The sequence below is a fragment of the Globicephala melas genome, chromosome 3 (genome assembly GCF_963455315.2).
Source record: "Globicephala melas chromosome 3, mGloMel1.2, whole genome shotgun sequence".
In the NCBI taxonomy this organism is placed as follows: Eukaryota; Metazoa; Chordata; class Mammalia; order Artiodactyla; family Delphinidae; genus Globicephala; species Globicephala melas.
The window spans coordinates 150869753-150887094 of record NC_083316.1 but is presented as its reverse complement, the minus strand read 5'-3'; the positions used below and the strand labels follow the sequence as shown (position 1 = coordinate 150887094).

Here is a 17342-nt window from a genome sequence, read left to right as displayed (position 1 = left end):
AGGGTTTTTGTATCTATGTTCAATGAGAGCTATTAGTCTGTAGTTTTCTTTTCTTGTAATGTCTTTGTCTGGTTTTAGGGTATTAGGGTAATGCTGGCCTCAGAGAATGAGTTATTCCTCCTGCTGCTATCTTCTGTAGAGAACTGGTATAATTTCTTCCTTAAATGTTTAGTGGAATATACCAGTGAACCCATCTGAGTCTGGTGTTTTCTGATTTGGAAGGTTATAAATTATTGACTCAATTTCTTTAATAGATATAGGTCTATTCAGATAGTCTATTCATATATCTTTTATAACAAAAATTTAAAGTTTAAAAAGTGTTGGTTATCCCCAAATTACCCTATAAATTTAATAAATTCCAAACAAAAATGGTATTTTTTAAAGGAATGAGTAAGATGATTCAAACATTCCTTTGAAAGTGGAAAGGCTCAAGAATAACTTAAAGGGAAAACAAAAGACAAATAAGGAGGCTTTGCACTACCAAATATCAAGACAACTTCAGAGCTACAGTAATTAAAATATGTAGAAAATAGGCCCCGAATTATCTGGAAACTTAGTTTATGACACAGGTAGTTTTACACATAATTGGGTAGATCATTCAATAGTATTAAATGAGTTAACTCATTATTTGAGAGGAGTTTTTCCTTTCAGCAAAATTCTATGCAATTGAAAAGTTAGACCATTACATTTGGCACAAATCTAAGAAATTTGATAATATCCAGGTTTGCCAAAGTATAAGAAAACAGGTATTCTTAAACACTGTCCACATAAGAATATATATTACATCCATTTTGAAGTATAATTTGGTGGTTATATATCAACTAGTGATCTTAGTTGCAAGAAAAAGGGTAGCTCCTAGAATCTAGAGAAACTGAGAACCAAGTTTGGAGTCCACACAGCCAAAACTGATGCTCTAAACCATAGTGCACAACTGAATATGCGATTATCACTGTCAGTGGGCACAAACACCACAGCTTCCATGGCCAGCTATACCCTGTACCCTACTGCTACATGTAATTGCCATTGCTGCTGCTGCCTCACCAAAATGGAGTCTACCTTACCCTGCTTTTTCCCATCACCAGCTTCCAATTCAAAGTCTGGAAAAAGTACTTCTGACTGGTATAATCTAGGTTCTATGTCCAAGCATTAGGTGCAAGGGAGCCCGGGAATGTGAGTATCTGGCATTTCAGCTTTTTTTTTTTAGGAGGAAATAGATTGTATCTCCAAAGGTGGGAGTTTTACAAACATAGTTCTGGGTTTCAGACACTAGGATTGCACAAAGAATGACATTATGTCCACAACAGTGGTATACATTAAAATTATAAATACTTATTACTCTTTAACTCCAGAATTCCATTGTAAGGAACTTGTCCTAAAAACATATTCTTATGACCATGCAAGAGAGTTCATCACATCACAGTCTGTAATAGCAAAAAAATTAAAATCAATAAGGGAGAGGTTCAGAAGGAGAAAAATAAATACCGTATGCTAACACATATATATGGAATCTAAAAAAAAAAAAGTTCTGAAGAAACTAGGGGCAGGATAGGAATAAAGATGCAGACGTAGAGAATGGACTTGAGGACATGGGGAGGGGGAAGGATAAGCTGTGACGAAGTGAGAGTGGCATGGACTTATATATACTACCAAATGTAAAATAGACAGCTAGTGGGAAGCAGCCGCATAACACAGGGAGATCAGCTCGGTGCTTTATAACCACCTAGAGGAGAGGGATAGGGAGGGTGGGAGGGAGACGCAAGAGGAAGGAGATATAGAGGTATATGTATATGTATAGATGATTCACTTTGTTATGCAGCAGAAACTAACACAACATTGTAAAGCAATTATACTCCAATAAAGATGTTAAAATAAATAAATAAAGGGACTGGTTAAATAAATTATGGCATTTTTTATATGAGAATAACATGCAGCTGATAAAATATTTATTGAATGAATACTCACTGTGTGCCAGGAACCATGTTATGTACTGGGAATACCATGGTAAACAAAGTGGACAATAGTCTGAATGAGGTACCAATATTTTTTTAAATGCCTAAAATATATTAAGTGGTTTAAAAAATTACTATGACTCCACTGGGAAAAAAATTAGACATTTAGCTATGTTTGTGTACATACACAGAGAAAACTATTAGTTATCTCTGGAGAGCGGGAATGGACAGGGGTGCATTCTTTCTGATGTCCTGAGTTTTTTGCCTCTTTAAAATTTTAAAATAATTTTTATAATTTAAAATGGGGAAATTTTATTTTTTAAATGACACAAATTGTATACCTTAAAAAAAAACCCCGAGAACCCACTGGAGACTATAGCGTTTCCTTCTGGAGTGAAGAAAATGTTCTAAAATCTAAAACAATGGTGATTGTTAAACTACTCAGGAAATTTTAAGGGCAAATTTTATGTATGGTATGGAATTATATCTTAATAAAGCTGTTAAGGGGGAACGGGGCAAGTGATCTGCAGGCTTACATGGGAGCCGACCTTGATTTAAGATCCAAATTATCAATAGTTTGACATCTGATGTTTTAAATTAAAAATGTAGGTGAATTTTGCCTTCTACTCTAAAACATATCCATAGTTTTAGTTCCAAAAATCTTTATAAAAAATTAGCTTGGGTTGGAAGCCATTATTTATCCCCTGGTTCTCCCATTGCAGAGGGTATTTTGACATAACTTATCTCAGGAGGAAAGGATTCCTTAGAAAACCAATAATAAGAATTCTGTTTCTCCCTGAATAAATAATTAATGAGCACCTACTATGTTTGAGGCATTAAGTATGTGGCTGTGTCCAGCAGGGAACTTGCAATTTTGGGGAGAAGGGGTTGAGAAAGAGAAAGTGATTTAAAAAGTATTTTTAAAGTACATGATAGGGTTTAAAAAATAATTTTTGGATTAAAAAACACTGGTGAGTCTATTCTGATAAAAACACACATTTGAAAAATAGAATTATACTTTGCAATTTGCTTTTTTCCACTTAACTATTTCCAGCATCCCCAGAGGATGTTCCTTTGGAAACATGGTGAGAGGTTTGCAAGTTCACCCCAGGATTTTCAAGACTGACACTAGTGGTGGTAAATCTGCTCTATCAGTTAGCACCTGGTTGAACCTACCTCAGTTTCCTCATCTATCAAATAGGGATAATAATAGTACCTACACCTCATAGGGTTGCAGTGAAGATTACATGAGTTAATCCGTGCAAAGCACTCAACATGGTGCCTGGCATAAATACCAACTTTTCTTACTATGTGATGCTCACCATGATTAACATGGTCAGTTCTATGTACCAAACAGTCACTCTGAGTCAAAATACCAGCTCCTTGATGAGAAAGGCACAGAACCCAAACAAATAAAGTCTTAAAGTTTTATTACTGCCAAGAAGGAAGCCCTGTAAAATTAAAGTTAAACTGTGCTTCCAATTAGGAAGACAATACTATTAAGAAATTAAACTCCTTTAATTAACTTATAAATCTAATGTAGTGGTTCTGAACCAGGGGCAATTTTGCCCCCCACAGGAGACATTTAGCAATATCTGGAGACATTTTTGGTAGTCACAAGTGAAGGGGCTGCTGCTACTGGCTGGCATCTAGTGGGTAGAGACCAAAGATGCTACTAAACATTCCACAGTGCACGGGACAGCTTCCCACAACAAAGAATTATCTGGCCCAAAGAAACCCTGATCTAATGCAATCCTTGATAAGATGATTCTAAAATTCACTTGGAGGACTAAATGGTCACAACAGACATGAACTTTTGGGGGAAAAAAAAAGTGAGAAGAGGTATTTGCTCGAATAGATACCAAAAAAAAAAAATACTATCAAACCACAAAAATAAGACAGTCAAATTCTGACATTGAGAATACACAAATCAATGAAACATAAAAGAAAACCCAGAAATAGATCCAAGTGCTTAAAATAATCTGGTATAAAAAATGTGTTTCAGATAAATGGAGAAAAATATTATTTAAGAAATGATTCCCAGACAAATGATTAAAATCATATATTATAAATTCTAATATCCAGAATGTTTCCCTCATACATCTGCAATCAGGATGCATCTAATAGTATATACATTTCATGCGGTAGTTTCTTTTTTCTTGAAAAGCTGTTCTTAAACTAACAGCAAGTCTTAGATTCAGTGTTGTCTTAGAAATAAGGCAATACAGTATATGGAAAATGGTAAGCATACTTCATGCTATATAAAGCATTTCAGATGAATTAAAGAAATAAATGTTAAAAATGAGATAGTCAATGAACAATAATAAGTAAATAATAGGAAAATAATCTCAGGACAGGAAATATCTTTCTCAACATAAAACAAAGAAAAAAATAAAGAAAAAAGATGCACAAATACACATGTAAAATGTAAAACTTCATTAAATAAAACATCACAAACTACAGATTTCTAAATTTAGTGCAATCCCAATTTTAAGAGTAAAAATTATTTGGAAGTTGACCAAGTGATTTTTAAAGTTATTTGAAAGAATAAATATGCAAAATTAGCCAGAAAAATTCTAAAAAAGAAGAGCAATGAAAAGTTTCCTCTGCTTATTATTAAAACAGCATGCAACAAGGTCAAAATACAAAGTCCACAAATAGACACGAAGGTTATTAGTTGATAAAGGTAATATTTCAAACCACTGGGGAAAAAGGACAGATAATTCAATAAATGATGTTGGGACAACTAGCTAACCATCTGGAGAGAAAAATATTAGATTACCATTCTATTCTTTTTTTTTTTCTATTCTTTTTTTGAAACTAATTCCAGGTGGACTAATGAAAAAAAAATATTTATAATCTTAGGAGTGAGGAAAGTCTTTCTAAGTATGACAACAAAGACAGAAATCATAAAGGAAAAGGGTGACAGAATTGACTATGTAAAAATTTAAAACCTCTGTAAAGAAAACCAAAGAAATCAAAAGTGGGGAAAAATATGTAACATGTATGACACAGGGGTAGTTTCCTAGTACAAATTACTACAAACTGGCTGGCTTAAAACAACATCCTCTCACAGTTCTGGAGGCTCAGAAGTCCAAAATCAAGGTGTCTGCAGGACCATGTTCTCTCCAAGGCTCTAGGGGAGAATCTGTTCTGTGCCCTTCTCTTAGCTTCTGGTGTCACGAGCAATCCCTGGTGTTCCTTGATTTGCAGCTGCATAACTCCCTCTGTCTTCACATCTTCTTATAAGGATACTAGTCATATCGGACTAAGGGTCCACCCTACTCTATGATCTCATCTTCACTGATTACATCTGCAATGACTTGATTTTCAAATAAGGTCACATTCTGTAGTGGTGGTGGGGACTTCAACACATCTTTTTGGAGGACCCAATCCAACCTATAAAAAGTCTTTACTATGTGAGTAAAACTGACAAATTAGTAAACACACAAACAAACAGAAACCCAATAGGATAAGAACAGGCAATTCACGCACACACCCTATGTGTGTATATATGTGTATATATATATATATATATATATATATACATACATACATATGGAGAGAGAGAGAGAGAGATCTCTAATAAACTTGGAAGACGTCCAGCTCTCCTACATGCCAAGCACACACTCTGATCTCCAACCTCACTAGCTGCTCCTCCTCCCCTTGCCTTCCCCTGGGCCAGGCACTGTGGCATGCTCTAGGGCTAGATCCTGGATGCTCTTCCTCTTGTACACTGTCAACCTAGATGAACTCTTCTAGGTCAATGACTTTACAACTTATGTGCTAATGACACCAAACTAGTCAGGACTTCTCCCCTGGCTTCCAAACTCAGTACAAACCTTATACCTTGCATCTCCAGTTGGCTCTCCCACCGGTATCTTAAATTTAACACCTTTTAAAGAGAAATCTTGAATCTTTCCTCCAACCCTGTTCCTCCCCAAGTCTTCCTCACTTCAGTGACTGACACCAACTTGCATCCAGCTGTTCAGGCCAAAACCAGGGCATCATTTTTGATTTCTCCCTTTCCCTCATTAATCACATCCAAAGATCAGGATTTACTTTATAAATGCCTTCCATATCTCTCCAGTCTTCCAGTTGCACCACCTACAAAGCTACAATTATCTCTGGTCTGGACTACTAATGAAACCTCCAAGACTGATCTCCCTGATCCACTTTTGTCCCCTTATAGTAAGGTGAAGCTGGTTTGTTTGGGACAGTTTAGTTTTCACCTGTTGCTTGATACCCGGTCCAGTTAGTAACTCCTTTCATTTGCAAAAGAATCCCCATTTGGATGACAAATTATATGGTCACCTTGCCTTACAGTCTTTTCTTCTCACAGTAGCTAAAGTCACCTTTATTTTTTTTTTGCAGTACGTGGGCCTCTCACTCTTGTGGCCTCTCCTGTCACGGAGCACAGGCTCCGGACACGCAGGCTCAGCGGCCATGGCTCACGGGCCCAGCCGTTACGCGGCATGTGGGATCTTCCCGGACCGGGGCATGAACCCGTGTCCCCTGCATCGGTAGGCAGACTCTCAACCACTGCGCCACCAGGGAAGCCCCTAAAGTCACCATTTAAAAGTGTGAATCAGATCATGTTTTTCCCCCGCTAAAAACCCTTCAAAGATTTCTTATTACATAAGAATAAATCCAAGTTCCTTACTGTGGTCTAGAAGGTCCTATATAACCTAGCTCACCTACTTCTCATCTCTTCCAACTCTGTCCTTCACTCACATTCTAGCCCCACTGGCCTTTTGATTCTTCCAATTAGTCATGCCCCTTCCAAATTGCAAGCCTCTGTTTTTGCTGCACCCTTTACTGCTACTTTATTCCCCAAGATCTTCTCATAACAAATCTGTCATTTTGTTCTCTTATCAAACATTAACTCTTCAGAAAGGCCTTCTTTGAAGACGCAATCTAACGCTCCCAACCCCACCCAAATTATTCTCTATTACATTGTTCACTTATTTGTTAGTTTATTGCTCTTATTTCCTCACTAGAATGTAGGTCCATTGTCATCCTGTTCACCTTTGGTACCCAAGGTCAGAGCATGTGCTCAATATGTATTTAATGAGAGAATGAATCACAATCCACAACCATAGAAAAAATTAAAACCATGACAGCTCACAGAATCTGGCTATCAAATCAGCAAATATTAAAAGAACAAAAATTCCTTACTTTTCTTCCTAACACTCTGACATGACATTTATGTGATTGTTTATTCTTTGTCTCCCTCTGACTAAAGTGAAATCTCCACAAAAACAGGGACTTGGTTTTGTTACACAGCCATATTCTTAGCAACTACAAGAGTGCCTGGCATATAGTAAGTGCTCAATAAATATTTACATACTGAATAAATTGACAGGATCTAGGGGTAGATATTGACTAGGTAGTGGAGAAAGGGGTACGGTGAAAATATAATTGGTGCACGATTTCTGTAGGAAATATGACAATATATATCAAAAGCCCTCCAAAGAGGGCATACCTTTAGACTCAGCAATCTCACTTCTAAGAGGAACTTATCCTAAACAAACAAACAAACAAACAAAGGTACAAAGATTATTTATGAGGAAATTTCTGAGTTGTTTATAATAGAGAAAATTTAGAAATGGCAGCATAATATCCATTTATAGGAAAAGAGAAATGTAATTATAAATCTGTACAATGAAATACATTAAAAATATTGGTGATGTGTATTTATTGATGCAGAAAGAGATAAAAAGTATATTAAAAGAAAAGGCAAACTGAAAACAATGAAGTATAGCAAGACTTCATTTTTGCAAAAACATATGGGGATGACACATGGCTATGTATGAGTGCACACTGGTATTTACAAATAAAAGTTTAGCCAGGCATACTTCAAAATGTTAACATTGGTTATTTTTGGATAGCGAGATTAAGGGCAATTAAATTTTTTTCTATATACATTTCTCAATTTTTTGTAATTAGGGCAACCAAAATTATCTGAATATGTTCTGCTTTTATAAGTAGGGGGGAAAAAAAGCAATAAATATTATAAAAAAACACAGACACATTTCATCAACTTACTGAAGACTAAAGCCCAGGTTAAGAGCCAGAAGTTCAGAAACATCAACTTCAGCATTGGAGATGGGTTTCTGATTTCCTGAATTCAAGCAAGTTGTTTCCCCTCAGTCAATATTTGTAAAAAAGAAAAAAAAATTACAAAACTTGTTTCTTTCATTTCATTGCTTCCCAAGCTTGAGAAACAGCACAAAGTGTAGCAAAAGCTATCATTTATGCTGGCATTTTCCTTGCATTGCTTCATTAAAAACCTTCTAATGGTCCTGCCAGGTAGGTATTAATGTTCTCAAATGCAAAATCTGAGAGAGATGACAGAACTTGCCAAAGCTCACACAGCTGTTGGGGGCGGGGGGGAGGTGGGGGAGTTCCGAGTTCCGTATTTAAACAGAGGTTTCTCTGACCTCAGGGCCTTGAGAAAAAGCTGGACAAAGGCGCTTGAGGCTTTATAACCTTGCTCTCTCAATGCCTCTGATCTTTTGTGTGGTTATCATACCACCCTTATCTAACTTGCAAGAAAGATAAAAGGAGAACTAGCCCAGAGTTTTTAGAAAGGTGGAGTAAGTCTCTGGAGAAGCAAGATTTACACTGGGTACTACTCTGGAACTTGCCCTTCATTTCTCTTCAATTCGAAAAGCTCCAAATCAAAATGCTTGGTTGGGTGGTCACAAGGGAGGGGAGGGGGGCAGTTTGAGAGTGCCCCTATGTATGTGTGTGAAGGGTCACAACACACGCGACAGATTGGGATAAGGATGACATCTGGGCACCTGAAGAAGGAAGCTGACCCAGGATGAGGGAAGATGGATACCACTTGGGAGCAAAGGACAAAGTTAGTAGGAAGGACAAATTAAAGGGGGATTGAGAGAAGGAGGAATAGGAAAGAGGAGGAACTGGGAGGAGATGCAGTTGGGAGTTATTCTGCAGTATTTTTTTCTTCCACCTCTTTTCTTTCTATATTCTTTCCCTTGATTATCTCGGTCACAATTAGACCTTCGATGCTCCTTTCTGTTTAGATGGTTACCAAATCTTTCCAGTCCTGACTTTTCTCCAGAGTTCAAGTCCTCTGTCGTTCAAACTGAATGCAGCATTCCCTCCACCCCAAGCCTGCTCCTACTGTATTTGCTCTCATCGTCAAACATCCATCTGAACTGCTCGCTCTCCCATTCCGTCAACCATTCTTTCATCCAACAAATATTTATTGTGGATCTAGTATGTCCCTCACACTGTCACAGCACTAGGGACATCCATTCACTTCCCAAGTTGGGTCACTTTTACCTTGAAAATCTTTTGTCTGTCCATCTCATCTAAATTCTTTACTGAAATTTATTGAGGATCCCTCTTGCTTGAATCATGGCAACATAGCACTATAAGTTAATTGGTTTTGCATGCCATTTATTCTACAGTGACCTCCTAGATTTAGCACTATACCTCAAGTGGCTCACAGTGGAGGCTTAGGGACTACAAACAATGGGAAGGGGATTGGAGAAGCAGAAGCTAGATTTGTCTTGATGAAGTATTTGCAAAGGAAGAAAGGGGTTTACAAATAACATCAGTGTGACAATTCTGTTATTTCTGGGGTGTGGCTTTGGGAGGCTGGGAAGATTGTTGGAAGTCTGATGCTGGGAGTCTCCTGATAGAAAGCCTTGCCCACCTCCCATCCCTTGAGTACTCAATAGCCACTTGTTGATTATATCACCTTCTATGACAGAAGCCGCGAATGTTGTGTTCTCCATCGCATCCCCAGCTCTTAGAACATCAGGCCCATAGTAGGGGTTCAATAAATACCTGTGGAGGATTCTAGAAAGGCAGGGACCACAGATGTTTTATTCACTACCTTAAGAAGAAGGACAAAGAGCCTGAGGGAAAAAGAAATCATGCAAGATGTTTCCCTCCTTATTCCTTTAGAGCCTGGTAAATGTTTCCTAAGAGAAATAAACGGCCCTCCTGCACAACTCCAAAATCGGGCCCCTCGCTTGGCTGCCAGGCCCTGGAGCGCGGCCACCATCTGGCCCAGGCCCCAGCTTCCCTCCCTCCCCGCCCGGGCTCCTGTTACCTCCCTGCATACATCTGTACCCACCACAAGCCAAACAATTACACGCTCCCGCGTCCCCGCCTCGAGGTCCGGGACTACCCCTAGGACCCTGCGTGCCCCCGGGCCCCCCGGCCGCCACCCCCGCCAAGGCTCGGGGAAGCGCACGCCCCGGCCTGAGACCGCCGCCCGCTGTGGGCTCCTGCACCCCCCGCACCCGGACCTCGTCCATGTGCTCGGCGGCCACTCTCCAGCCTCAGCCCGCTCGGGCTTGAGTGCGGAGCCCGGGAGGCCCGGCTCCCGACCCAGGCCAGCCGCACTCCTCAGGGTAGAACACGACAGGAAGGCGGCAAGGCGGGAAGCGGTTGCAGCTGTGAGGCGCCCAGGGTCGGGCGGCGGGGCCGCCGGAGCCAGCGGGCCGGGCCGAGGGTGGCCCAAGCGGAGGCGACGCTCCGGTCGCGGCGGGGCTCGGGAAGCGGCGGCTCGCTCACTCACCACGGTCCGGCGGGGCAGCGCGCCGGTGGTCCGGGACAGGGCCCGGCGGAGCCTCCGCGCCCGGCCCGAGCGGGTCCCCCCGGAGCTCTCGGAGCCGCTGTCGTCCGAGATCACGATGAAGTCCTCCATGGCTGCGGGTCCCGGCCGAGCCAGCGCGCGGACGGCCGGCAACCCGGGAGGCGGCAGCGGCGGCGTTGACTTCGGTTACTACTGCTGAGGCGGCGGCGGCGACGGCGGCGACGACAACCGGGGCCATCACCCCGACTGCCCCGCCCCGATCCCCGCCCCGTCGGCCCCTTCCGGCCCCTCCGGAGCACCGCCCCCTGGCGGCTGGCGGCGGGCGGCAGGCGGCGGGCGGCTAGCGGCCGGTAGGGCCGCGGTCACGGCTTTTGGCGGTGGCACTCGTTCTCCCTTCCCGGAAAGCGAGAGAAAATCAAGTCGCAGCCGGCTTGGGCCGGTGTTGGGGACGGCCGTGCGGGACGCTGAGGCTGTGAGGGCTTCCCCTGCTGCTTCTGACTCAAGTGTGAAGTGAGGTGTGAACAGGCCTCTCTGACCCAGACAGCCTCGACATACTCACCCGAAGAGCGTCCCTTTTCTGCACACGTGCAAGTACCTTTGTAGGATCATTTCCTAGAAGTGGAATTACTAGGTCGAAGGCGCTGTTTCTGTTCTGATAAATGATGCCAAATTACTAAATTGTACCAATTTGTGGTTTCACCAACAAGATATGTCACTCAGGAATTTAAACTGAGATTTAGAGATTTGTTCAGTTGGTAGCAGGATCAGAGACTGAAAAAAATGCACAAAGAGAAGCGATGAAGGAGCAGACATTATATTTAGAGGTTATGAATAAGAAAAAAAGATACACCCAGTGGAGGGAGAAGCGGTAGGTAGTTGGTTGTTGAGCAGGAACGTTAAAATCAGGATAGGATCTGTGTTACAATAAATGGGGTATTGACCAAATCTTGCTGCCCAGGCTCTAGCAATTTGGCAGAATGTATTAACAGAGCTCAAGGAAAATGTGTTTATCGGAAAGGGGATTGGTTCCTAAAGGAATGGTTGTCAGGTGCTATCTAAGCACTGCTTAGAGCAGCGATTCTCAAACTTTAGTGAGCATCAGAATCACCCAGAAGGCTTGTTAAAACACAGATTGCTGGGCCACACCCCAGGATTTCTGACTTAGTAGGTTTATGAGGTGGGGCCACCCAGTTTTCATTTCTAACAGGTTCCCAGGTGATGTTGATGCTGCTCTTGTGGGGACCACGCATTGAAAACCTCAGATCAATGGCCAACAGATTTCAGATGTTCTGGTGGTATGTTTGAAATCATCCTTGTTGTGAAGGGATTCATTAAGTTGTTTGTCTTCACCAAATGCCATTAAACATTTAGTTTATTTAACTTCTTTTTTGGGCTTCTGTGGCTCAGCACCTTTGTTACCACTTCTTTTCATTCTTAGCTGACTCCTGCTCCTCTAACTCACTCCTTAAATCATGGTGTTCCTCATGACCTTCCCATACTTCTCCCTACACAATCTCAATCGTTTCCATGCTTTAATGATAATTTTTATGCTGGTGACCCCCATATGTTTATCCCCAGCCCAGCCCTGTCCTCAAAGCTCCGGATATATATATCCAAATGTCTGTTGAACCTCATAGGCATCTCAAGTTGAATATGTCCAAAACTGAACTCAACCTCCATCCCCCTACCTGGCCCTCCAAAAATAAAGCCTGCTTCTTCTCTATGTTCCCTACTTTAGTGACTGGTGGTACTACCAGCCAGCAATGGCACAGCTTTATGCTCTCAACAAATCCTGTCTCTTTTACCCCCTAAATATTTCTTGTACTCACTTGCTTCTTTTGGTCTCTGCTCTTATGATTCTAGGCAAGCTAAGATCACCTCTAGTCTAGTCAGTAGTCATAGTCTCCTATCCAGTCTTCCTGAACCTATTCTTGTCCTATTTCATTCCTTCCTCCACACTCAGCCAGAGTGCTCTTTAAGAAAGTATGTAATGAACCCCTTCAGTGGCTTCCTAATAACACTATGCCTTCGTGTACTCAGGTTGCCATGACAAAATACCATAGACTGGTGGCTTAAACAACAGAAATTTATTTTCTCACGGTCCTGGAGGCTGGGAATTCCAAGATTAAGGTGCTGACCAATTCAGTTCCCAGTGAAGACTCTTTCCTTGGGTTGCAGATTTCTCAGTATAACTTTAAATGGCCTTTCCCCAGTGGGTGCATGCAGGGAGAGGGGAGGGTGAGGGTGAGGATTAATGGCCTTCTTATAAGGGCACTAATCCTATCATGAGGATACCCTCATGCCCTCATGCCCTACTCTAATCTAACCTTAATTACCTTCCAAAGACCACATCTCCAGATACCATTACATTGTGGGGTTAGAGTTTCACCATATGAATTTTGGAAGAACACAAACATAACATGCCATGAACTTCTAAATATAAGGACAAATATAAATAATATGTATTTTGTGTAGATTATATTAATGTTATTTTATATAGTAAATATATGATATGTTTACATATAGTAAATATATGATTTCACTGTAAGTAAATTTTACCTTAAAAAAAAAGAAATGGTAAAAATTTTTGAGGTTTATGATATGCATGCTATAGTGTTAAGGAGTGAAGTGTAATGAAGTCTGCAAATTACTTTGAAATGCATCAAAAATAAGATGGATAAATGTATAGAAAGATAGATGTGGGTAAATAAATATAATAAAACATTAACATTGTCAAATACATGGTCGTTATATGGGTGTTCACTTTTACCTTTTATGTATATTTAGATGTTTTTATATTATGTTGAGAAAAAAATTAAGAAACAATTATAATTTTACCACTTTTTTTTTTTTTTTTTTTTTTTTTGCGGTACGCGGGCCTCTCACTGCTGTGACCTCTCCTGTTGTGGAGCACAGGCTCCGGATGCGCAGGCTCAGCGGCCATGGCTCACAGGCCCAGCCACTCTGCAGCATGTGGGATCCTCCCGGACCGGGGCACGAACCCGTGTTCCCCGCATCGGCAGGCGGACTCTCAACCACTGCGCCACCAGGGAGGCCCTACCACTATTTTAAAAACTTAAACAAAAGAGATTATAATGAACCCCGTGTACCCATCATCCAGCTTTAAGAATTATCAATCTTGTTCTGTTTATATTCCCACGCACTGTCTCACCTCTACCTTCCTGAATTATTTTAAGGTAAATATCAGACATCACATTGTTTATTCTGCAGACATTTCAGTTTGTATCTTTAAAAGATAAGGAATCTACATTCATCAAATTATTGTTGAGCATATATGCTGTACTCGAGGGATACAATAGTGAACAACATAGACATGGTCTCTGATCCATGGTGCTTATAGTTTATGGGGAAGACAATAAACTAGTAAATAATTATAGATTATGATAAGTATATAGCCAGTTTGTAAAGTCTTCACTTGTGAGATATAAATATGAAGCGATTTAATTTGTTTCCCCTATAACCATTACCACTGTCTTTAGAAATTCACTTAACTCTGTTGAACGGATTCCCTTAAGAATATTCTACTCTGGTCCCATAATTGCAGTCACTTTCAGTAACTAATACAGTACCATTCCAAGTATTATGACTTAGGCCTGCCCGTTTAAAATCTTTAATCTCTTATTTAATTCATAGCTCTTCCCGTTCTCCTGGTGCAGGTGGACTTGTGGCTACAACAGTTCTTAGTGGAGGGAGTGGTAATGTCACTCCCTTTCTTTCTGCTTGGCTCTGCTCCTAAGTAAGGATGAGGAGGAGGGAGAAAGAATGTTCTCTGCAAGACTGTCCATGAAGAGTTATCTGTTCTTTTTCTTCTGGTTGTTGCTACTTCAGTAACGGTTCTCCCAATGTGTCAGGAGTCCGGATGCCAGCTTTCTTACTTGGAATGGGCACATTGTTGCTCTCTGGGGCCTCCCCTGTGCACTCTCTAATGTAGGAGAGGTCAATCTAAACCCTTTCTCCCAGACATCCCCACCAGTCCCTGCCAGGGGCAGTCTAACATATAGCCTTTTGTTGTTGGGGGATCTTTGTCTGGAGGGGCTTCTTGGGGAGTGCCAGCAAGGGCCTTAAGCCTCAGCCACCTTCTGTGCTCTCCAGTTGACTCACCCATGGAGAATTTACGTGCATAACTCAAGGAGGAAGGGAATGCAGGCAGCTCCCATCTTGGTGCTCTTCTCTTAGCATCAACTAGCTCTCTCCTCCCTTCCTTCACCCCTAGGGGCATCAGGGGCTCATGCAGGGCAATAGTTCCGTGACTTTCAGACAAGTTCTCAGCTTGAGGAGTGGAGAGAGGAGTAGTTTACTGCACTTTAAACTTGTGGGAAAGGAATGGGAGAACAAGATGAATGGCCTCCATCCTCTTTAGCTAGAGAAAAGCAATGGATGGTTGCCATCTACAATAAGTAATGTTCATTCATGGATTTATGAACAAATTGGAAAAAAATTCAAATATCTACTTCTGTTGCAGAATTTATGATAAAGTGATTAATATTAGTAACTGACTTTCAAACACACAAATAGTGATAAGACTTCAGGGGTACAACAGTGTTCCGATTGTATATATCTTTCTCATCAGCCATCCTGCCTGAAACTCAGGAAATATAGGGTCCCTGGTTGTATAATATGAATACACTTGAAAAGTTCCTTGTCCTTATCTGGCAACCCAGATGGATGAATACCACCCCGAAGTTGCCTTTCTTAAAACCATTAAGTAGTGTCACTTATGTTTTCTTGGCCATCCTGCATCTGTCTTGAAACAGGCTGCTACCCAAGACTTCCCAAGTTTATGATGATGTTTTTTTCAGAAATTAGTATGTATGTGTATTTTTCTTTTTCCTCTGGATGACTTATATTATTTTTTCCAGATTTATTGAAATATAATTGACATATAACATTGTGTAAGTATTAGGTGTACAGTGTGATGTTTTTATATATGTATATATTGGGAAATGTTTACCACAATAAGGTTAGTTAATACATCCTTTATCTCACATAATTACCATTTTGTTGTTGTTGTTATGGTGAGAACAGTAAAGCAACATTTAAGTATATAATACAGTATTATTATCTATAGTCATCATGCTGTACATAGATCCCTGGAACTTATTCATCTTATAACTGAAAGTTTGTACCCTTTGACCATCATCTTCCCATTCCCCCCACCAACCCCCAGACCCTGGTAACCACCATTCTACTCTCGTTTTCTCTGAGTTTTGCATTTCTAGATTCACGTATGAGTGAGATCATATAGTATTTGTCTTTCTCTGTCTGAATTATTTCACTTGGGAAAATGCCCTCAAGGTCTAACCATATGGCCACAAATGGTAGGATTTCCTTTTTTTTTATGGCTGAATAATATTTGCATGTATATTTTTCAAGGTGACACTTCTTCATAGACTTATTCCCCTCAACTCTCATACATAAATTGGGAGGATAATGCAGTCATTTATTCCTCAAATGGATACTCTATTTAATGAGTGCCTACTAGGTACCAGGCACCTTGTTAGGGGCTGGGGATGCAACTGTGAGCAGGACAGCCCTGGCCTCTATCACAGAGCTTAGCAGTGAAGAAGGTATCCCTTGCTTGTGAATGAAGAAAACAAATCCTGATCCCTTACTTTCTTCTTCTAAAATAAATTTTAATTAAACATTTATAGTACATGAAAAAAATGTGCAAATGCAAATCAAAACCACAATGAGATAACATTTCACACCCATAGGGTGGCTTATTATTAGAAAAAAAAAGGGAAAAACAAGTTTTGGCAAGGATGTGGAGAAATTGGAACCCTCATGCATTGCTGGTGGGAATGTAAAATGGTGCAGCTGCTGGGGAGAACAGTTTGGCAGTTCCTCAAAAAGTTAGAATTACCATATGATCCAGCAATTTGACTCCTAGATATTTTCCCAAAAGCCTTGAGAGCAGGGACTCAAACAGATACTTATCCACCAATCTACAGAGCATTATTCATAATAGCCAAAGGTAGAAATCACCCAAGGATTCATCAGCAGATGAATGGTATATCCACACAGTGGAATTCTATTCAGCCTTAAAAAGGATGGAAATTATGACATATGCTACACCATGGATGAAAGTTTAGGAAACTATGCTAAATATAATAAGCCAGTCACAAAGAGACAAATATTTTATGATTCTACTTACGTAAGTTACCTAGAATAGGTAAATTCATAGAGACAGAAAAATAGAGGTTATCAGGGGTTGGGGGAAGGGAAATGGGGAGTTATTTAATGGGTACAGAGTTTCTATTTGGGATGATGAAAAAGTTCTAGAAGTTGAGAGTGCTGATGGTTACATAATATTGTGACCGTACTGTGCCACTGAATTGAACATTAAAAATGGCTGTAATGTAAATTTTATGTATATTTTAACCACAATAAAAATATGTGAATACTTTCCTTTTATTAAAAAATTCAAACGTTATAGACAAGGTGGCCTCTTTGACCACCTCCTCCATCCTGATTCTGGTTCCTCCTCTTCAGTGCTGCTGTGTTTACCCCTCTAGAGTTTTTTTTTTTTTTTAACATTTACCTATATTCATATGTACTTATTCAAAATGACATGTATTTTCAGCTTTATCCAAAAAGCATGTCTGCTTTAGTATGGAGATTTGAAACCATGATTTGCAGTAAAAATGTTCTAAGCAACAGGGCTTCCTTACTTATTAATGGGGACTTTTTTAGTGGATATACATCTTTAAAAGGTTTTTTTATTTTTATTTTTTTCATTGTGGCAAGTCAGTGCCTGCAGACCCACTTTTGTTTATGCTAAAGCTGTCCAG

The 17342-nt window shown here is 40.4% G+C and overlaps 1 protein-coding gene and 1 long non-coding RNA gene across 4 annotated transcripts in view; one reads left to right on the top strand and one right to left on the bottom strand.

Moving 5' to 3' along the window:
- SIMC1 (SUMO interacting motifs containing 1) overlaps positions 1 to 10759 on the bottom strand; it is a 95395-nt gene extending 84636 nt beyond the window's left edge. For 2 of the 3 annotated variants that reach the window (XM_030846823.2, XM_030846825.2), the window contains exon 1: positions 10513 to 10759. In XM_030846823.2, the coding sequence (XP_030702683.1) occupies positions 10513 to 10641 (129 nt within the window). In that variant the 5' untranslated portion in view covers positions 10642 to 10759. Of the gene's footprint in view, positions 1 to 7997; positions 8131 to 10512 lie in introns of those variants that run through there. The other variant, XM_070045275.1, reaches the window with a different exon arrangement.
- Positions 10760 to 10869: 110 nt separating this feature from the next.
- Positions 10870 to 17030, top strand: LOC132597046 (uncharacterized). Its single transcript, XR_009563325.1, has 3 exons — positions 10870 to 11045; positions 11738 to 11825; positions 13447 to 17030. It is a non-coding gene; the product is annotated as an uncharacterized lncRNA (long non-coding RNA).
- The last annotated feature ends 312 nt before the right edge of the window (positions 17031 to 17342 follow it).